The sequence below is a fragment of the Dromiciops gliroides genome, chromosome 3 (genome assembly GCF_019393635.1).
Source record: "Dromiciops gliroides isolate mDroGli1 chromosome 3, mDroGli1.pri, whole genome shotgun sequence".
NCBI lineage: Eukaryota > Metazoa > Chordata > Mammalia > Microbiotheria > Microbiotheriidae > Dromiciops > Dromiciops gliroides.
In genome coordinates this window covers 478,167,595-478,191,315 of record NC_057863.1, presented here as the reverse complement: position 1 = coordinate 478,191,315, position 23,721 = coordinate 478,167,595, and the positions used below count along the sequence as shown (strand labels likewise).

General features: G+C 37.0%; 1 protein-coding gene and 1 pseudogene across 1 annotated transcript in view; one reads left to right on the top strand and one right to left on the bottom strand.

Moving 5' to 3' along the window:
* KATNAL1 (katanin catalytic subunit A1 like 1) overlaps nucleotides 1–23,721 on the bottom strand; it is a 96,095-nt gene that overhangs the window by 58,408 nt on the left and 13,966 nt on the right. The window contains exon 3 of the mRNA XM_043995357.1: nucleotides 15,281–15,441. Coding sequence (XP_043851292.1) covers nucleotides 15,281–15,441 — 161 coding nt within the window. The remainder of the gene's footprint in view (nucleotides 1–15,280; nucleotides 15,442–23,721) is intronic.
* Nucleotides 13,978–14,390, top strand: LOC122749151 (annotated as a pseudogene).

The following is a 23,721-nucleotide window of genomic DNA, read 5'->3' as shown; positions in this document are numbered from 1 at the left end:
AACCTATATCAGATTGATGGCTGGCTTCAGGAGAAAAATGAGAATTCAAAATGTTACAAAAATGAATGTTCAAAATTATCTTTACATGTAATCATGTAATGGAAAATAAAATAAAATTTTTATTTTTAAAAAAGAAATGATTGCCTGGACCAAAACACACACACACACACACACACACACACACACACACACACACACACACAGATGATCAACTGTGACAGACTTAGCTACTCTAATTAATACAATGATCCAAGTCAATTTCAAAGAACCCATGAAGAAAAACGTCATCTTCATCCAGAGAGAGAACTGATTAATTCTGAGTACAAATTGAAGCATACTTTTTTCACTTACTTTATTTTTCTTGTTTTTTTTGCAATGTGGCTAATATGGAAATGTTTTTCATGATTTCACATGTATAACTGATATACTGCTTACCTTCTCAATAGGTGGAAGAGATAAAGGGGAGATAAAGAACTGGGAACTCAAAATTTTTAAAAATATTTTTAAAAGTATAATTATTTTTAAAAAGCTAGTTGTGGCCTATGATTGCTGTTATTTTTATAAAACAAAGTTGCTACATTCATTCAGTCATTCAACAAATATTAAGCACCTACTATAATGCAAGGCAGTCTGCCAAAAACTATAGGGATCTAAAAATGTAAAAGATTCAATAAATGTCCTCAATAAACAGGTGAGATGCTAGATGATAAAACTTTTAAGTATCTCAAAAGGTTATATTAATTCAGCTCTGGAGTGTTAACAGTCAAATGGGGAGTGAGATCTATGATAAGGAACTCCAATATGAGCAAATTCCCTCACTAATGCAGGTGAACACCTTGGTTCAATAGCTGAACTTAAATTAAGCCAAACCAAAACAAGGGTTTACATAAAGATATAAAATATAGTAACAGTTCATGTGACAGAGAACACTTTAGACAAGGGTGATCAGGGAAAGCTTCAAGGAAGAGGTGAAATTTCATCTGTGCCTTGAAGGACAAATAAGATATTAAAAGCCAAATATGGAAGTATAGGAATAGAAAGGGCATTCCAGACAGTAACAAAGAGTAGGAGAGCATAAAATGTGTTTCTAGACCAGATTAATGTACAGAAATCACTGGAGACAAATGTAAAAAGGCACACTATTTTGAGAATGAGGAAGACCTCCCTTTGATTGTCAAAATGAGTAAACTAGTCTTTATTCTACACAAAAGGGAGAGAGGGAAGAGTGGGAATAAGTATTTAGATAACACCAACTATGGGTCAGACACTTAGTACACTAAGAGCTTCACAATTACCGCTTCATTTGATCTTCACAACAACCCAGGGAGGTCGGTGCTCTTATTATCCCTATTTTACAGATGTGGAAATTGAGGCAAATAGAGGTTAAGTCATTTTCCCAGGGTCACACAGCTAGGACCACGCCCAACACTCTGAGCACTATGGCACTAAATCACTGCCTTCCAAATGGTCTTTGAGCAGGTGAACAAAGTGAGACTAGAAACAGAGAAACAGTTAAGAGAATGGTGTGGCAATCTGGATGTCAATGATAAGGATATGACTTATGGTGGCAGTAATGGAAAGGGAAAGGGAGAGTTAGATATTAGTACTGTGACAAAAGAATCAACAAGTTTGGTGACTAATTATATATTGAGGGTGAGGAGTCAAAAAAAAGAAACTATAAAAACTCTCAGAAATTTTCAGACAAGATACCTAGGAAAATGGCTTTCCTGGAATCAGAGGAATTCATATTAGAACTTTTTCTCCTACCTTATTGCTCCAGAAAAATAAACGAGCTAGGGTATAAGAAGATTCTTCATATAAATGAGATGGCTGTTTAGGTTCTATTCGATCCTAGTATTTAAGATTTTCAAAAAGTAAGAGTAAATAAGGGGGTGGGATTGAGAAATAAATTGTAAAGTTTCTTTGATGAGAATTAGCCTCAAAAGCACCTTATTTCATGGAAAGAAAATACAAGTCATCAACTTCAATGTCAGATTGAGATTTACAGCTATCCAAAATTTTAACAAATAGTCCTAATTTTGCAAACTTGGCTTCTTCTCTATGTGTACATAGATAACACAGTTCTATTTTTTCCTATTACATGATAAGTAAAATAGTATCCAAAAAACCAAAATTAATATTCAATGCCACAGATAAAAAATAAACCAATCTATAGCTAGGATAATCTACTCTTAAAAGCCAACCCAGGGGGCAGCTAGATGGCGCAGTGCTTAAAGCGCTGGCCCTGGATTCAGGAATACCTGAGTTCAAATCCAGCCTCAGACACTTGACACTTACTAGCTGTGTGACCCTGGGCAAGTCACTTAACCCCCATTGCCCCACAAAAAAAAAGCCAACCCAATGAGCACATAATAAGCTTTTGCCACGTGCAAGGCACTATTTGGGTCACTAAGGGAAATTGAAGACTAGTCACTATGTTCAGAAAATTACACGATAAGTGCACGAGAAGCTCACACACAATTTTTTTGAGAAGAATGAGGGAATACCAATGATCAGAGGGACAAAAAAAGCCTTCTTGAAAGAAGTAGCCCCCTTTGACCCAGCAATACCACTTTTGGGTCTTTTTCCCAAAGAGATCATGGAAAGGGGAGAAGGACCCACATGTACAAAGATATTTATAACTGCTTTTTATGTTGTGGCAAGGAATTGGAAGTTGAGGGGATTCCCATCAATTGGGGAATGGCTGGACAAGTTGTGGTATATGAATACAATGGAATACTATTGTGCTGTAAGAAACGATGAGCAGGAGGAGTTCAGAGAAACCTGGAGGGTCTTGCGTGGGCTGATGATGACTGAGATGAGCAGAACCAGAAGAACATTGTACACAGTATCATCAACATTGAGTGTTGACCTACTGTGATGGACTATATTCTTCTCACCAATGCAATGGTACAGAAGAGTTCCAGGGAACTCATGATAGAGGAGGATCTCCAAATCCAGGAAAAAAAAAGAACTGTGGAGTATAGATGCTGAATGAAGCATACTATTTCTTTTGCTTTTGGTGCTGTTGTATTTCTATTTTGAGGTTTTTCCTCATTGCTCTTATTTTTCTATTATAACATGACTAATGCAGAAATGTTTAATGTTATTATATGTATATATATATATTATATGTGTATATATATATATATATCACCTATATCAGATTACCTGCTGTCTAGGGGAGGGAGGAGGGAGGGGAGGGAGGGAGAAAAATCTGAAATTGGAAAGCTTGTATGAACAAAAGTTGAGAACTATCTTTACATGTAATGGGAAAAAAATAAATAAAATACTTTTTAAAAAAGAAAAAAGAAAGAAGTAGCCCCTGAACTAAAGCCTCCTCACATTCACTCTACAAGCATTCATTCCAAGCCAACTGTGTGAGGGGCTAAGAATATGAAAATTAAAAGCAAGCAATCCCTGACTTCAAGGACCTCAACTTAGAAACAAGAGGTACAAATAAAAAATAACATACAAAGTAATTTCGAGAGATGAGGAGAAAAAGCATGACCAGCTTGGAGGATAAGAAGAGGCAGCCTTCCAGAAGGAGTTGACACTTGAGTTAAGCTGAGAAGTCTGGGACTGTCTAAAGCCAAAGTGAAGAAGTAGTACATTCCAGGCATGAGGGACAGCCAAGGCAAAGGCACAGAGATGGGAGATGGCAATATCATGTATGAAGAACAGGAAGATGACTGGTTTGGCTGGAGTACAGACTGTATGAAGGGGTGTAATATATAAGCAGGCTAGAAAGTTAGGTTGGAACCAGCTTGTGAGAGGTATAAAATGCCAAACAGAGAAATCTGTAATAGATTCTGGATATAACAGAGAGCCTGTGAAGTTGACTGTGAGCAGGAAAATGACATGATCAGACTGTGCTTTAGGAAAATTGCTTTGGCAGTTTTGTGGAGAAAAGGCTTGGATGGGAAACTGAAAGGAGACCCATTAGGAGGACACTGTAATAGTTAAGTGGGAGTAGGGAAGTGAATGTAGAGAAGATGGACTATGCAAGAGATGCTGAGGAAGTAGAATCACTGAGCGTTGACACCTGGTAAGAGTGTAAAGTGAAGGCAGGAACGGAATCAAAGATGACTTGAAGGCTGACAACTTAGGGGATTGTACCGATGGTGGTACCTTCAATAAAAATGGGGAAGTTTGAGAGATGGGACAATTTGAAGAAAGGGCTAACAATCTCTGTTTTGGACACCACCTCTCACTTCTTAACCCATTATAATCTGACTTCTGACCTTAGTACTCAACTGAAACTACTCTCTGCAAAGTTACCAATGATCTATTAACTTCCACTTCTAAAGGCCTTTTCTCAGTCCTCATCCCTCCTGATCTCGACTGCACCTGACACTAACTACCCAGTCCTCCTGAATATTCCCTCCTCTTGGGGGTTTTATGACACTGCTTGGTTCTCTCTCTCCTTTTCTGCCACTTCTCAGTTTCCTTTGCTGAATCAACATCCATTTCATGTACCCACCTGTGCTCTCTCCTCGGTCCTGATCTCTTTTCTCTCCAAACTCTCTGAACTTGGTGGCAGCATTAGGCCACATAACTTGAACTATCATCTCTATGGAGATGACTCTCAAACCTGTATACAATATTTAGTGTGTTCTTTTTACTTTGAAGGAAATCTTGTTTAAAATTCTGGAGTGGTTTTATATTACCCAATCTCTTTCCTGAGCTCAAGTTCGATATCACAAACTGACTATTTGATATTTTGAACTAGGCATCTCAAATGCAACGTGTCTAAAAAGGAATTCATTAACTTCACTCCAAAATCTATTCCCTTATTGCTTCTATGTACTAAAGTTCCCTATTTTTCCTAAGGATACTACCATCCCTCGATTTATATAGGTTTGGAACCCTAGGGTTATCCCTAACTCCTGACTCTCACTCATCCCACATATCCATTCAGTTTCATTTATTTCTACCACCACACAATTTCTTAAATCCATTTCTTTCCCTCCACTTAAATTAGAGGAGACCAGGCCCTCATCAACTCTCCTCTAGGCTAATGCAATGGTCTCCAGTTGCATCACATGAAAAGGGAAGGTAGAAACACAAACAAAAACAAAGTTAGCATTTGCTATATAAAGAAAGCCAGAGGAATAAAATTCATTCCTGAAAAGTTGTACATAAAGAAAAACTGACACAGACAATCTTATTTTCCCACTGACTTTGATTATGATGTTAGAGACATGTTCCCAAAGAAAAAGTTTAAACTTTGATATGTAATAAAAATTACAAATAAAATCCCCAAGAGAGAAATGGTCAAAGCACATGAACAAAGTTCTTACAAGAAGAATTGCAAATTACAAACAAAATAGGGGGGAAAAAATGTTCCAAATCACTAATGATAAGAAAATTAAAATGAAAACAACTCCAAGGTTTCACCTCACATCCAGCAAACTGGCAAAGATGATAAAAGATGGAAATTGTCAGTGTTGGAAGGGTCATGGAGAGAAGAACACCAACAATGGCTGGGGAAGCTATGGATTGGCACAACTTCTGTGGAAAACAGTGTAGAATCAAACAAATAAAGTTACTAAAATATTCATACTCTTTGACCCAGAGATTCAAATGCTAGGCAAATATCCCCAGGAGAACACTGACCAAAAAAAGAAAGGCTCTGTATATCTCCCAAATATCTATGGCAATACTTTTTAGCAAAGAAGTGGAAACAAAGCACATGCTCATGAATTAGGCAATACCTAAACAAATTGTGGTACATAAACGTAATTCATTATATATTAATTGTCATATATCATGACATGCCTGATGAATATAGAAGCATGGAAAGACTTAAATGAACTGAATAAAAGAGAAGGAAACAATGTAAATGTTTCCAACAATGTAAATGGAAAAATCAATAATCACACAAAAAATCTAAACTGAATGTTGCAAAATTATAAAAAACAAGCAAATATATCAGATTATTTTTATTGTAGTTAGTTTTACTGAATTTTTTCTCTTTGTTTCTTTTTTTAATTCTTTGTTATTAGAGATGGATCTCTGAGAGGGAATGTAAAAAAATAAATCTATAAAAATCTATTTTAAAATACATGGAATGTAAAAAAATAAATCTATAAAAATCTATTTTAAAATACATTTATGACTAAATTTAGTGTCTATTTCAAGGATTATTTGTGCTTTGAAATGAAATATGTAATATCTGTTTTTCCCTCTGAACTTACAAGAAGTTAATCAAGTGAACAAAATTTATATAATGCTGAATACTCATTTAAAAGTGTCCATAGAGGGGGCAACCAGGTGGTACAGTGGATAAAGCACTGGCCCTGGACTCAGGAGGACCTGAGTTCAAATCTGGCCTCGGACACTTAACACTTGCTAGCTGTGTGACCCTGGGCAAGTCACTTAATCCTCACTGACCCACAAAAATAATTAATTAATTGGCTGATTGATCGATTAATAAATTAATAGATGATATATAGATGATGGATAGATAAATGAATAAATAAAATAAAATAAATGTGCCCATAGATATATGAAAACACAGCACACAATTCCCATTTCATTGGGAATTTTTACTGTCTCCTTGAGGCACACATGTTTAAACAACCATATTGTGTGTAACAGAATTTTTCAGAAGTATTCAACACTACATTATTTTACACATCAAGTTGGGCTTTATTTTGTTTTGTAAAATTACAAATTTTTCATATTAAATACATATGAAGGCATTATTTCTAAAGTGTATTACTTCCTCTAATTTTTTTTGGTGGGACAATGAGGGTTAAGTGACTTGCCCAAGGTCACACAGCTAGTAAGTGTCAAGTGTATGAGGCTGGATTTGAACTCAGATCCTCCTAAATCCAGGGCCAGTACACTGAGCCACCTAACTGCCCCTTACTTCCTCTACTTTTACAGCCAATTCACAATCTGTGGCAAGTCAGAGAGGGATAAGTAAAAGTATAGTCTCCCATGGTGACGGCTGAAATGGGAATTAAGTGAACCTCAGGAAATTCTGAATTTGCCATACACAAAGAAAATACCATGTATATTCTATTTTGCATCCTACAACTCTAAAAACTACATTTCAAAAAATTCTGAAACTAGACAGGCCTAAAAAGTACTCTCAGCTTAATAAAGATGAAAGATGCTCACAAATTAAACTCTGGTGATGAAGTTGTAATCAATTCCAAAGAGAAAAAAAATAGGTGTCTAAAAGACCAATCAATATGGCTACACAGAAAGTTCATCAACAAATCAGATTTCAAAAGGACAAAATATGGAAGTGAGAGCATGCATATTGAGTGAAAATGGATACAAATGAGGTATAAAGTCTTTTAAGAAGTCAGAGCCCAAAGGACTATAAAACTGTACATATCCTTTGTTCTAGCAATATCACTGCAAGTCTATATCCCAAAGACATCCAAAAAAAGGGAAAAGGGCCTATTGTGCAAGACTTTGTAGAAGCTCTTTTTCTGGTGACCAAGAACTGGAAATCGAATGGGGTGTCCATCAACTGGGGAACAGCCGAACAAGCCGTGGTATATGCTTGTGATGGAATATTGTTGTGCTATGAGAAATGACAAGCAGGATGATTTCAGAAAGCCCTGGAACAATGTATAGTGAAATGAGCAGAACCAGTAGAACATTGTACACAGGAACAGCAATATTGTATAATAAAGAATGGTGAATGACATAATTAATCCCAAAGGACTAATGATGAAACATACTACCCAGAGAAATTACTGATATTGGTGGAATACAGACTGAAGCAGGCTACTTTTCACTTTTTTCTGTTATTCATTTTTTCTTTCATTTTTTCCTGTTATTCAAGTTTTCTTGTACAAAATGACTAATATGGAAATGTTTTACATAATCACAATTAAAAAAAGAATAGGGTCAGGGAAGCTGAAGCCCTCCAAGAGAGGCATGACTTAGAAGAAATTCTACTTCAAGACTGTACTCAGCATCTAACCCCGTCCATGTGGGTAGTCCCTGTAAGGGCACAGGCTGTAAGCTGACTGTGTCAGCTCATTCACTCTCTCTCCCTCTTGTCTAGCTTACACCTAACATGCTGGAAGCCTTCTTCAAGGTCTTATGTTTTCAGGGCACCTGCTGATGGAGTACCTAGGTTATATATCCGTCACCTCTTTTCATGCCATGTAACCATCTTCTCCTTCCAGTTTTGTACTTCCTAAAACATCTCCATATACTATTTCTTCCATGTGGGTTATTACTGAAAATATGCTGCAGGTCACTTGCACCTGTAAGGTGTCAAAAACTTATGTTCCAAGACCTATAATCACCGAACATTTATATTGAAAAGACAGGTCTTCCTTTGACCTAGCAATATCACTACTAGGTCTGTATCCCAAAGAGATCATAAAAAGGGAAATACCCACATGTACAAAAATATTCCTAGCAGCTCTCTTTGTGGTGGCAAAGGATTGGAAATTGAAAGGATACCCATCAGCTTGGGAATGGCTAAGAAAGTTGTGGTATATGAATGTAATGGACTATTGTGCTGTAAGAAATGATGAGCAGGCAGATTTCAGAAAAACCTGGAAAGACTTAAGTGGACTGATACTGAATGAAGTGAGCAGAACCAGAACATCATACACGGTAACAGCAACATTGTGTGATGATCAACTGTGATAGATTTAGCTCTTCTCAGCAATAGAATGATCCAAGATAATTTAAGGACTCATGCTAGAAAATGCTCTCCACATTCAGAAAAAGAACTGTGGAATCTGAATGTGACTTGAACCATACTATTTTCATTTCTTGTTGTTTTTTCTTTCTTGAGGTTTTCCCCTTTTGTTCTGATTCTTCTTTCACAACATGACTAGTATGGAAATATGTTTGACATGACTGTACATATATAATCTATATCAAATTAGTTGCTGTCCTTTGTAGGGGGGAAGGAAGGGAAGGAGGGAGAAAAATTTGGAACTCAAAATCTTATAAAAACAAATGTTGAAAACTATCTTCACATATGACTGGAAAAAATAAAATACTATTAATATTGAAAAGAAAAGACAGTTCTTATACGTTTAATGTGATTGTATATACATAACCTATATCAGATTGCCTGCTGTCTTGGGAAGGGAGAAGGGAGGGAGAAAAATTTGAAACTAGAAATCTTATAAAAACAAATGTTGAAAACTATCTCTACATGTAACTGGAAAATAATAAAATACTGTTATAAAAAAAAGAAAAGACAGTTCTTTATACAAAAGAGCAGCTTGGCATCATTAAAAACACTACCCAATTTACAAAAACGAATCAAATCTGATCTCTTCTTCCTATACAATTCTTGACCTAACTCCTTGCCCATCTGCAGTGTCTCTTCCAAATATACACACTGCTATACGGATACAGTGAATCAACCAGCTGCATTTCGTAATCAAGACAAAAGGCATTTTCACCCATTTAGGTTTTTTAATATGGATTATTAGGTCAATTATCTTTTTACTAATCACTTATTTCACCAAAAAATTACTGTAATATTAAATAATATGTCATCTAGAGAACCTTGCCACCTATAAGGAGTTATTCTTCCATTTACAACTTCTATAGTACATCCTGCATGACAATGGTAAACATCTTTGGCAAACACATATTTGTTTTAAGCCTTGAATGACATTAATAATCAATGGATCAGGGGCAGCTAGGTGGCTCAGTGGATAGAGCACCGGCCCTGGATTCAGAAGGACCTGAGTTCAAATCCGGCCTCAGACACTTAACAATTACTAGCTGTGTGACCCTGGGCAAGTCACTTAACCCTCATTGCCCTGCAAAAAACAACAAAAAATAATAATAAGTATCTTGGGGGGACCCAGATCAGTTTTAGCCTTTTCTATTCCCCTCCCCACTTCAGAAAGATCAATTCTTAGAAGGAAGTTTTAATCCTGTTCAGGGCAAGTCCAAGGAATGGAGATATACTCTTTTTTTTTCCTAGTTCAGTGAATTGATGGGATGGGATTATAACACACCTATATTATGGACAAAGGCAAACCTTGAGTAATTTAGGGGGTAGTTTTTTGGATACTTCCCCCATGTCATCCAGTAGAGCTCATTTTAATTTGGACCACCCTCAAGTCATGCCAACCAATGGAATTGAATGATGCTAGCCAATTAGCTTTGATCAGTGTATAGTGACCCTCTTCTATCAAAAGAGGATGCAAGGCTAATTGTTGTCACCATCTTGAATCACACTCTTGGCTTGGATTGCTGTCTCCTGGTGATGGCTCTCTTCTAATGACAGGATAAGCTGGTAGGCCATGTGGTCTCTTAGATACAATATGACACTGGGTCTTTTCTACTTGTGTTAAATGTCACATGGTCAATACTTTGCTGATATTCAATATTAATTAATAATAAATACTTACTGCCAAAACAGGTGTAATAGCCATTATTACATGAATAGTCATTAATAAAGTAGTAGCAATAATTTAGAAAATACAACCTAGTCAGAAATAATTTTAAAAACACAATACAATTAGCTGTGTATCTTCAAAGCAATGGACTGATATAGAAAATGGGTGTTGAAATATGCCTGTTCCGTTTGGGCATTTTAATTAAAGATATCCCTTAATGTAGAATCATTTTCATGAAGATGAGAAAGTAGATATAGTTTATCTATGATATATATCAATGATGTATGATATCAAATATGTATGATAAAACGTCAGTTACTGACATTCTGTCATTTGCTTTATTTGGGTATACTATCATCCAAAGTTTTGTCATCTTCTTTTGGTATCTTCTCTCCTCTCTGAGATATCCTGTAACAAGACCCCTCGATTCTTTAAAGGTAGTGCCACCTCCAGCATAAATTTCCTCCACATAAGCTTCACATGGTCCAGCCTCTCTTCTCATCTTCCTGAAGGCCATCCCTACTTCTTCATATATCACTTCTAAGAATGAGATGCTAGAATTCAAATGTGGTGGTTCCTGTCACTGATCATGAAAATAGATCATTAAAGAAACACTGATAACTTTGATCCATTTAGCATCTATTAATTGGCTGGTCAGTTTTATTTATGTGTTCTTGGTATGATATGTCTCATTGGGATTTCACATCCAGCTTTCTTTAGACTTATTTTTGCTCTCACTCTTTTTTCTTGTTATATAAAGAAATACTATGCATAATCTGTTATCACCTTCTTCTGAAGTGCTTTACATATGAATTTGCATTATAAATCAGTATTGCATAACCCTTAGCTTCCAATCACTCTGCACTGGGCAATGTGATCAGCAAAATTCCTGGTTATGGTGTTTTCTCAGTTGATTTGGCCTCTTCCTTATGACAAATGCAAAAATTACTTTTTCAGGCAATGGTGATAATATTTCTGTCTTCCCTGTTTCTTGCTGTTCCCAATTAGGAAGAATTTTAATAAATCAGGTTTAATCTATAGCAATTGTTCACAGTATCTTCATCTGCTAGCCTTTCTTTTAATTCAATGTTAATTTTTTTCTTCTCCTGAATCAGCTGATAATATAACTACCCTCAAGCATCTGCTTCAGATATAATACTCAGATCAGTAACCATTTTTCCTATTACTATAAAGTCCATTTTATTATTTATGAGATTGATTAATGCTTACCATGTCTACAGTCTTCCAACTCTTTTCTGGAAAAAGGTATTTATAATACATAGATGAAAAGCTAGAATATATACAGGCAACTAGAGGGTGCAATGGATAAAGTGCTGGGCCTGGAGTAAGGAAGACTCATCTTCCTGAATTCAAATCTGGCCTAAGACACTTACTAGCTGTGTGATTCTGGGCAAGTTGCTTAACCCTGTTTGCCTCAGGTTCCTCATATGTAAAATGAGCTAGAAAAGGAAATGGCAAACCAGTCCAGTGTCTTTGCCAAGAAAACCCTAAATGGGGTCTCAAAGAGTTGGAAACAACTGAAAAATGACTGAGGTGGAGAAGCTACTGAGTTGGCCTCATTTATATTTCTCAAACCCAAGAAATAAACTTCCAAAATACTTTCCACCATTTCCTTTACGCCAGCTTTCTAACTGAAGTTACCAAGTTTAAATACTGTCAAATGTCATCACTTGGTCAGTAGGCTTTATTTACCTGGTTGTTTTGGTTTTTTATTATAAGGGAGAGTTCCATTGAGGAGGGTGATATATTGGGAAATGATGGTAATGTAAGAATACAAAAGGCATTAACAAAAAAAAAATTTTTTTTTTTAAAGTATGTGTTGACTTGGTTTGAAGGATCTTGTCAAGTTGTGAGAAGACTTTCTCTCCTTCATCCTCTGCAGTAGATACTGGTATATCAGTTGTGATTATCTTCATGGTACCTTCTTGTCTACAATTTCCATGAGTACTACAGGTTAAGATGACCATGTAACCCATGAAATGATGCTTCTTGTTAGACAATAAGAACAACTCCACCAATTTCTTTGTTCCCTCTTCCAAGGACAGCCTGTGAACTAGCCTCACAAATGGTTGCAATCTCCTTCTTTCCGTTTTGATGATCAAGAGTGTTACCACTACTACTGTTTACTTTTTCCTGAAGTTTATCAATTCAATGGTCACTAACAAAGACGTCACATTCAGAGTCTCTACAATTAAAGTAATATGTATAGATCAGCTAAAAATAGGATTTTAGCAGCCTCTTCTCCCTTTTCCATCATTCTACCACCACTACTATGGAAGCATACAGGGGCTGCACAGGCCTGAGAGCCATTTTTTTGTTTTTCTTTGCTTTACCACCTGCCATTAACAAACAATTTATCACCCAGAAGCCAAACTATGAGCCTCTCTGCCCTTAGCTAAGTCAATTCTTGGACGGCACACTCAGACTGTCTCCAGGACTGCGTTCAAAGTCTGACCATGGTGGGGTCTGCTAGAGCTTGTGTTCTACTGGCATAGCCTACAAGAACCAAGGGTCACCCTCATGACACAAGAAGATATCAGAAATAGGACAATAAAAAGGGGCTTGTTTGGTTTGGGTTTGAATTATGTTGAAAGGAAAAAGGACAGAGAGAGAACCTTTGTTTGCTATGGGTGAGATGAGAATGAATTGGGGGGGAGGCAGAAATATTAAACATTAATTTTGCTTCTGTTTTGTCTACCAAGAAGAATAACCTTCATGCTGATAAAAACAAAATGAAAATACCTCACAAAATTTGAAAACCAAGGTAACAGAAAGTAGAGTAGTCATGTGACTTAGAAAGGAATTCTAATCACCTTGGCCTGGACAAACTACATTTCAGAGTAATGAAAGAATATGCAGGTGTAATTGCTGAATGCTGGTGACCTTAGAGGAAGTAAGGTGAATTGAACAGGTTCCAAGCAACTGGAGGTGAGAAAATGCACCCATTTAAAAAAAATTTTTTTAATGCTTTAATCCACAGACTGGTAGGCTTGAAACAAATATCTGATTTTTAAAATTGTAGAACCTATTATTAAATGGATAACCTACATGTTCAAAAATATTTAAAGCAGCATTTGTTGTGGTGGCCAAGAATTGGAAACAGAGAAGTCCTACAATTGGAGAATGGCTGAAAAAACTGTGGTTTATGATTGTGATGGAATACTGTTGGGCTGTAATGAGGGAAATTATTTCAGAAACCTGGGAAGACTTTTATGAACTGATGCAGAGTGAAGTAAGCAAAACAAGGACAATTTACACAGTAACAGCAACATTGTACAGATAACTAACTATGAAAGACTTAGTAGCTCTGATCGATACAATAACCCACCACAGTTCCAAAGGACTCATGATGAAACATGCTATCCAACTCCAAATGAACAGCTGATTGACTAAGAATGCAGACTAAAGCATATTTTGTTTCTCTTTTAATTTTTTCCAGAACATGCTAATGCATAAATATATTTTGTATGACTTCATATTTATAATAAGTTTTATATTTCTTGCCTTCTCAGTAGATGGGGGAGGGGACTGGGAAAGAGAGAATCTGGAACTGAAAATAAAATGAAACTGAATTTTAAAAATAAAGGGATAGCTTCCTTTCCAACCTGGTCCCGGGCAGGATGGCTCCCGCAAAGAAAGGTGGAGAGAAAAAGAAGGGATGCTCTGCCATCAATGAGGTGGTGACCAGAGAATACACCATCAACATTCACAAGCAGATTCATGGAGTAGGCTTCAAAAAGCGAGCTCCTCGTGCTCTCAAAGAAATCCGCAAATTTGCCATGAAAGAAATGGGAACTCCAGATGTACGCATTGACACCAGACTCAACAAAGCTGTACCATATCCGAGTGCGTTTGTCCAGGAAATGCAATGAGGATGAAGATTCACCAAACAAGCTGTATACCTTGGTCATTTATGTGCCTGTCACCACTTTTAAAAGCTTACAGACAGTCAATGTGGATGAAAACTAAATTGAACTTCGTTTAAATAAAATTATAAAATGTCAAAAAAAAAAAGGGGGATAAGGGACAGCTAGGTGGCACAGTAGATAAAGTACCAGCCCTAGATTCAGGAGGACCTGAGTTCAAATCTGGATCAGACACTTGACACTTACTAGCTGTGTGACCCTGGGCAAGTCACTTAACCCTCATTGCCCCGGAAAACAAACAAAAAAATAAACAACAACAAAAAATAAAGGGATAGTTTGTGAACACAGAGAAAAAGGTGGAACTTTGAGCTTATTAATATTAAAATACATCAAGCTGCTAGAATTTCCCTTTTCGATAGGGACACTAGACTAGCAGGCTAGGGAATGTCACAGCCACGTTACGTCTAGGTTGCAGCAAGGCATTTGAAAGATAGTTTATAAAAGCCTATGGAAAAGAAAGAATGGCATCTAGTAAATGATCTCTGCAGAATCTGGCCTGCTTATTCCACTACACATGAGGATCTCTAAGCCAAAAAAAAGAGACAGTATTCGAAGTCAGATCATCAGATGAGCAAATTGTCTCAGTATAGTTCTTTATCACATAAATACAGCTGAAATAAGGCAAAGTGACTATACTCAAAGCAAGATTTGCCTTTTCAAAAGGACTAGCTATAAAAGTATGCAATGTGGATGGTACTTTTCCATGATTAACACACCTTCTCACAGGATCTTTTTTAAAATAAAAAAACCATATGTAATAGTTTTTGATAAATATATAGGGTACATATGTATATACACATACATATACATATATGTATATATGGAATCACTTACAAAAAAGGTATTTTTGCTAATGATAAAAACAAAAAGCATTACTCCATTCTTTTTTTCAGACATATATCCTTTTCATCCTTAAAAGCAATCATTAATCATAATAAGAACCAGAAAAGAGTATAGAATGAAGGACCCATAGACTACCTGTGTTCTGCTGGAACAGGAGGAGGCCAAACTGCAGGATCTCGAAATGGTTCATCTTGATATGATACAGGAAAATCTGGAGGCTTGTCTATCTTAAAGCTTTCTAAGGTACTAACAATACTCTTAACTTGTTCATATTCTTCTAGCAATTCCTGTCGAACCTTAAAAAAAGAAATCAACATTTTATAAAACTTGATACATGTTAAAAGTTTACAAAACTTCTAAAAGCACAATTATATTAGAATTCTTTTTGCAAAAGATAAACAAATGTAATAAGAGTACAATTTCTGTAGGAAATGAAGAAATAGGTGATTTAAAAGAGACAGAGGAGGACCTATATGAGTTGACAGAGTAAAGTAAGGAGAACCAGAAGAAAAATTTATATTATAATATCAATATTAGAAAAACAATTTTGAAAGTTTTTGTTAACTGATGATGAATGAAAAGAGCAGATCCAGGAAAAATAGTCTACAAATAACTTTCAAAGCTGTAAGAACTTAGATCAATGCAAGGACCTTCCACGATTTCAGATAAATGATAAAGCAATCTACCCACTTCCTGACAGAGAGGAAAAGGACTCAGAGGTATAGAATCAGACATATTTGTTTTACTTGTCTCTGCACATTCATTACAAGGAATTTTTTCTTCTTTTTTCCCCACAATGGTGTGGGGGTAGGAGGGAGAGAGAGCAGCTAGGTGGCTGGCACAATGGATAGATAGAGCATGAGCCCTGGAGTCAGGAGAACCTAAGTTCAAATTCAGTCTCAGTCACTTAACAGCTGTATGACCCTGGGCAAGTCACTTAATCCTGTTTGCCTCAGTTTCCTCATCTGCAAAATTAGCTAGAGAAGGAAATAACAAACCATTCTATTATCTTTGCCAAGAAAACCCCAAATGAAGTTACAAAGAATCAGGCATGACTGAAATAACTCAACAGGGAGGGAAAGGAAATATTTCTGTTAATTAACAAATAAAACTTTGCAGTAAATAAATCATTGTGACATTCAAAAAGACACAGAAAATATTTTTGTCTAATTCAGAAAACCAATAAATAAAGATCTGTAAATTCCCAACATTTCCCTAATTTAAAAAGTAACTCTTAAAGAGTTACCTAGAGCTCAGCAAGATTGGTTCATTTCAAATTCTCCACTAGGCAACTAGTAGGCAACAAGAGGAAAGGTTTTAATCTTAGGTCTTCCTGACTCCAAGTCCCACACTCTGATCACTACACTACCCCATCATGCTTCAAAGTTAAGATTATAGTCCAGAGAAACAGTTTGAAAATAAATCAACATGAAAACAAACATCACTTACTCTCACCACTGATGAAAATAAACACCAGTAAAACAGATTGTGCAGCTTTGCAATGGGATTCATATTGTCGTGATATACTTTAAATAAATAATAAATTTAATGCCTCCATTACTACCAAAGGATGTAATAACCACTAACATACAATTGAATATAAATAAATAAATTGAGCAGTGGTAAAGAATTTCCAGCTAAATGTGAAATCTGTTTTTAAAAAGTTCCCAAACCTTTTAAAATAAACTTTGCAAAAGGAAAAAAAGGGTGATCCCAAATTTTAGCACTGTTAAGTTATATTGTTAATTTTTAATTTAATCTATTTTTAATCAGAAGTCCATTTCTTATTATATATTTCATTTTTCCCAATTACATATAATAACAGCTTTTAACATTCATTTTTTTTAATTTTGAGTTCCAAATTATCTCCCTCCTTCTTCTCCCTCCCCTCATTAAGAAGGCTAGCAACCCAGATTCACACCCTAGGCAATGTAACAGAGTCCTGCACCTAGTGCCAGCAAAGGGACCCCTGTAATCTCCTTCTGACCAGTTGTCTGACATCCATCCCCTTAAGTGTCTGTGGGCTGAGAGCTCTGGAAGCCACAGCTACCAATTCAATAGTCCCCAGGATCTGCTGCTGTCTTGCTGGGGGCATGGCCTGAACTGGACTGCTCTCTTCCCTGCTCTGAGTTCATCAGCACTGCTGTGGCCTTACTTTCCTCTCTTTACAAGTCTGAGTCTATAGTTAATCAGCTCAATTCTACATTGTCCTCTGTCCTTGAATTCCTAACCCCCTTGTCCATCACCAACTCTGCCCTGCCTTGTTTATGTGACTCCTGAGTTACCCCTATGTCTACCTTCTCCACTCCTTCAAAGTCACAGTCATCCTGACTGTGTACTACATCTCCACCACAAATCTATGCTCTCTAATCTCAACTAGGCCCTCACTGCATCATGGAAATACTTTTATTCTTCTCTGATTAACAATCCCTCCACCTGCACAGCTATTCCAAGCCTTTTGTCTCCTAACACAGCTTTCTCCTATCACTCACCCTCCTTCTTCAACAACAAAAAGGACCATCTGTCACAAGCTCCTTCTTGCCCCTACTCTACAACTGAAACTCCCTCTACATCAACCCCCATTTTATCCTCCTTTGTTCCAGTTTCCAACAAAGGGGTGGCTTTTCTTTTTGCCAAGACCTATCTTTCTACACCTGCCATTGATCCCCTCCCCTCTTATTTCCACTGAGCAGCTTCTACTACTATTGGCCACTCATTCCTACTGAATAATCTCTCTATCTGTGACCTAGAAAAATTATATAATCTCAGAGGTAGAAGTGACTTTAGGGGACATTTAGTCCAACCCACACAGAAAAAAGGATGGCCTTTATCTGATAAAGTTGGTTACCCCAGCCTATACTTAGAGATTTAAGAGTGGTGAACCCACGAATTCCTAAGGCAACCGAATGCATTTTTGCAGAGCTCTTATTGTTAGGAAGTTTTTTCTTATATCAAGACAAAACTTACACCTTTATAACTTCCACACGCCACTCCTACTTCTTCTATCTGGAGCAGAACAAATCTAATTTTTCTCCTACATGACAGTCCTAATACTTGAAGATAGCTCTTATGCTCCCCCTAAAGACCCTCATGATCCTTCACCATCCTAGCTGTCATCCTCTGGACAATCTCCAGTTTTTCAATGTACTTCTAAATGAAACAAAATACTCCACACGTGTTTTGACCTCAGAGAAAAGTAAAGTGGGAGCATCACCTCATTCAGGCAGTGTTGCAGTGGATCAGGAGCTGGCCTTGGTATCAAGTCTCACCAATGACAAATCCTATGTGAACCTGGCAAAATCATTTAACTTCTCAGGGCCATAGACTTTTATAATGTGCAATGGTAGAAGTTCTTCACTGAGAGGTCCTTACACTGATGAAATCACAAATGTGGACCAAAAAAATCACCTCATTACTCCTCAATGCTTTAAACCTCTCCTGATGCAGCCTAAGATTACCTTAGTTCTCAGGGGCAGCTAGGTGGCACAATGGATAGAGCAGCGGCCCTGATTCAGGAGGACTTGAGTTCAAATCCAGCCTCAGACACTTAACACTTATTACTAGCTGTGTGACCCTGAGCAAGTCACTTAGCCCCAAATGCCTCACCAAAAAAAATAAAAATTAAAAATAAAGATTACATTCTACTGAAGGCAATTATTACTGCTGTTCACCCTTCATTTGTCTTGATTTGCACATGAATTGGACTGAAGTGAAGCAGAGCTGCACAAGGTCACCAGCCTTACTCTCTTTTCCAGTCACCAGAGTCCCATAGCAAGACAAAAGTCAGGACTGACCCTGAATGCGGTGGATGACCTTGGCATCTTCAATTTCAGGGCCATTGGAGGAAATTGTTCTCATCTGCTCATTCCACTGGAGGAAGTCTTCACATCCTTGGGGTGGCCATCCCCTTAACTAACCAACATGTCTGAGGTCTGTCAGTTACCCTCAACCTGGTCTAGCCTGTTTACCAAGATGGTTTTATTGGGGTATGGCCACTGCACATGCTACAACATATTGGAGCCATGGGTGACAGTTGGGTGAAAGTGGACCCCAAAAGTGGATAAGCAGCCCTGAAAGGGCTTGGCAAGTCCTCACACCAAGGGATGCTAGTCCTCCCTGAACACCTCCATATAACTGAAAGCAATACTGTATTGACTCGTATTGAGCATGAAGTATAATAAAAACAGAACAAAACAAAACCCAGACCTATTTCAGATGAATTATTGTACAGTTCTATCTTCCTTGTCTTGCACTTGTATATAGTTGATTTTTGAACCAAAGTAGATTTTACATTTATCCATGTTAAACTTCAATTTATTAGATTCAGACCAATTTTGTAGCCTTTCAAGATGTCTGGATCCAGACTTTGTCTTCCATTGTGCTAATTAATCTTCCCAGTTTTGTATCACATGCAAATTGGAAGACCATGCCATCTGTGCCTTTATCCTAGGCAATGATAATACAGTGATACAGAAGCACTAGAATGGATTTCTTCTTGACTCCTGCCTCTTAAAATTCCTAGTGTCTTTTAAGACATGACTCAAGTACTATCTTTTATATGAAGCCCTTCCTGACCCCTCCCTATCACCTTGTATTTATTTTGTATATGCTCTAGAGTATAGGTTTAGCAAATAGAATCTCCCAAGGAAACTATTTTAAACATAGCACCCTCACTGCATGTACACATTTCCTACCCTATAGACCCTGGGTTGCACTTCATATTCTGAGACACCCTGAGACCATTCAAGATACACCAAACAATAATTTTGAATCTCCAAAGGTCTGGGGGAGAAAAAAAAAGGCTTCATTTGAGATGAAGACTCTAAACAAACCTATCTGGGTTTTGTTGTTGTTGTTTGGGGGAGTTTTTTGTTTTGTTTTGCAGGGCAATGAGGGTTAAGTGACTTGCCCAGGGTCACACAGCTAGTAAGTGTCAAGTGTCTGAGTCTGGATTTGAACTGAGGTCCTCCTGAATCCAAGGCCGGTGCTTTATCCACTGTGTCACCTAGCTGCCCCTTAAACTGACCTATCTAAATCAATCTTCAAGATCCTTTGAACTTGGCTTGTCTAAGCTGGTCCAAGAAATGGCTGGTTCTTTACTGGCATTTTGGCCGCCATCAGACTAGCCTTGGGAACACAGTAATACAAATGATTTCTAAACTAGCTGAAATCAGCTCCCTTTATAACATCCTAAGGGCAAAGAATTTGGGGAACTAGAAAAGACCTTAGAGATCATCTAGTACAATACCTTTGTTTTATATAGCTAAGGAAATAAACTGAGAAGTAAATGACTTGTCTGAGGAGACCCTACCATAATTGTTCTGACAAGCAAAGGTGTGCTAAGTCAACTCCAACTGGTGATGGTTAAATGTTCCATGTGAGCATTCACACACTGAACATCTACAAATGCTATATTGTTCTCATCATGCTGCTTAACTCCTTTCCTGCTTTCCTCTGGCAGGAGAGCAGGAGGGTGGAGCACTGACCTCCACTCAAAGCTTTCCTTTATAGAGGGCAGGACCTGGACTTGGCGGTTGCCTCCCCTTTCCCTCTACAATTCCACAGAACACTGTGCCCTGTGCCAGGTCACTGCCCCCGCCTCCCCCCATCCTGCCTCCCTTTGTGAGTTGTCTTTCATCAATAGACTGTAAGCTCCTTTAAGGCAGGGCCTTCCTTTCTTGTTCCTATTGGTATCCCCAGCACTTAGCACAGTGCCTTGCAAACAGTAGGTATTTTGAAAATGGGTATTACATTGCACCATGCTGTAATCACAGTGTGATTGATTGTTTTGTTGATTGTCTAAACTGAAGAAAGTGATGGAGAAAATGTTCATAATAGAGATTAAACTTAAAAATGGCCATTTTTTTCTGGAGAGCTGGTTATTAAACACTTTTCAGCATACCTCTGGTTACAAAGGTTCTGTGTGAGAAGTCACTGGAAAGTGAGAGTTATATAAAAAATTAACACAGCATTACTAAGTTTTCGTAAAGAACTAGTAAGTGGGGGCAGCTAGGTGATGCAGTGGATAAAGCACCAGCCCTGGGACATTTGACATTTACTAGCTGTGTGACCTTGGGCAAGTCACTTAACCCTCATTGCCCTGCAAAAACAAACAAACAAAAAGAAAAAAACTAGTAAGTGGTAGAACAAGAACTCGAATTCAGATCTTCTAACCTTAAATCCAGCACTGGATCAAGAAGGATGAGAACTGAGGAAGGACCATTGTTATTAAGTAATTTCAGTCACATCTGACTCTTCCTGACCTATTAGGGGTTTTCTTGGCAAAGACACTGGAGTGATTTGCCATTTCATTCTCTAGCTAATTTTTACAGATGAGGAAACTGAGGCAAAAAGAGTTAAGTGATTTGCCCAGGGTCAAACATCTCATACGTGCCAGGCCAGATCTGAACTCAGGAAGATGAGTCTTTCTGACTCCAGGCCAGGCACTCTATCCACTGTACTACCTAGATGCCCTAGGAAAGACTAAAAGATTTGACAATTAAGAGAGTGTTGTTAGTAATGTGGGAGAAAGTAGTTTCAGTTGACTTATGAAGTAAGAAGACAAACAATGGGCAAGGAATGAGTGGGAGAAAGAGAACATAATCAGCATAGGTAGTTAATTATAAGAGTTTTACTGAGAAACTGGATATAGAAGAATTGACCAAGGAAATGGTCAGGTCTAATGAAGGTTGTGGGGTTTTTTAACGTTAAGGGAATGGAGGAATGACTGAGATTTCAGTTGGATGGAAAAGACAAAGGAGATGGGCTCAAGAACGCAAGTAGAGGGGCTGACCTTGGCCAGAGGGGATACTTCATCATCAGAGACAGGGAAAAAAGAAAGTAAAGTAAAAAATAAAGTATTCAGTTTAGAGGAAGTACGAGAGGTTAGGGAGGCTTGAGGACAGAAAACAAGGTCTGAAATAGTTTCTGTGGAGAATGAGATAGGGAATCAATCAGAGAGGGAACAATGGATTGTCTTGCTACAGTTAAGATTCAGTTGAAATTAGAGAATAGAAATTTATAATGTACCTAGTCAGCATGGCTGTTCTCCAGTTCTGTTCAACAATATGTGGGTAGGAGCAAAGGATGTATGAACAGAAAGAATAATCTAGGCCTGAAGTCTGGCAAGGAATGATTGGCAACAGGACAAGGGTGAAATTCAAGAGTAGTTTGTTGTTCAGTCATTTCAGTCATGTCTAACTCTTGGGGTTTTCTTGGCAGAGATACTGGAGTGGTTTGCCATTTCCTTCTCCAGCTCATTTTACAAATAAGGAAACTGAGGTAAACAGGGTTAAGTGACTTGCCCAGAGCCATATAACTAGGAATTGCCTGAGCTTGGATATGAACTCAGATCTTCCTGACACTAGGGGCATCTTGGGAGATCAGTGGATAGAGTGTCAGGTCTGAAGTCAGGAAAACTCATCTTCCTGAGTTCAAATCTGAGCTCAAACACTTAATAGGTATATGACCTGGGAAAGTCACAACCCTGTTTTCTCAGTTTCCTCATTTGTAAAATGAGTTGGAGAAAGACATGGCAAACCACTCCTGTATCTCTGCTGAGAAAAAACAAATAGGGCAGGAAGAGTCAGCCACAACTGGAAGAAAAAAAAAAAAACTTCAAAAAGACAGAAGGGCCATTTTACCAAACAATCAATACTATACAGATAAAGTATTCAAAGTATAAACAACAGAAATCTAATTTGACTAAAGCTATTCCGACCAAAATAATTTTGGCACAATGAAGTACCATCATAACTCAAAACATCCATTTCTGCCAAATGGAAAAAAAATTAGGATAAAAACTTGAAAATCATATTATTTTTAATGGAAAATGTTTTAAAATTCTTGATTTTGTTCTTTTAACTGTAAAAGGTTTTAAATGGTAGGGATTAGTGGAAAAATTAAAGACCAAATTTTGATTAATTTTGTCCTATTGTCATATTCTTTTTAATGGAAAATGTCTTAAAATTCTTGACTTTGTTCTTTTAACTTTAAAAGGTTTTAAATGGTAAGAATTAGTGGAAAAATTAAAAACCAAATTTTGATTAATTTTGTACTATTGTACAATCAATAGACAAAAAACAAATAGACTGCAATTCCTTTATTAGATTACTGTCTCATTCACTGTATTTGTATGAAGTCTTTCACAAGACAAGAAAAATTTCTCAAGGGGCAAGTCTCATAAAAATGCACTATGATTTTCTATAACATGGAATTTTTTTGGTCCAAGTTACCTTCTTTGATTAAGGGGAGGGAAAGGTAAATTACTGTTATACATTAAAAGTCCAAAAATGAAAATAAAACAATTGTCTTTAAAACCAATTAATTGTCTTATCTTTTCTTTTAAAATCACAAAATAAATAACGAACTCATGCTTCCTAATTAAGCCCGTCTATGACAATCATTTGGGCAATACAATATCATCAATTCTGATGCTTTAAGTGAAAATAATTTTTCATAATATAAACTTCCAAAATATAATGTCACACACAATTAATTCAATTAAAAATAAATAACAAGAGAAGAAAGTAAATTTTATTAGAACTAAAAATCTCTCAAATATGTCTGATGAAATA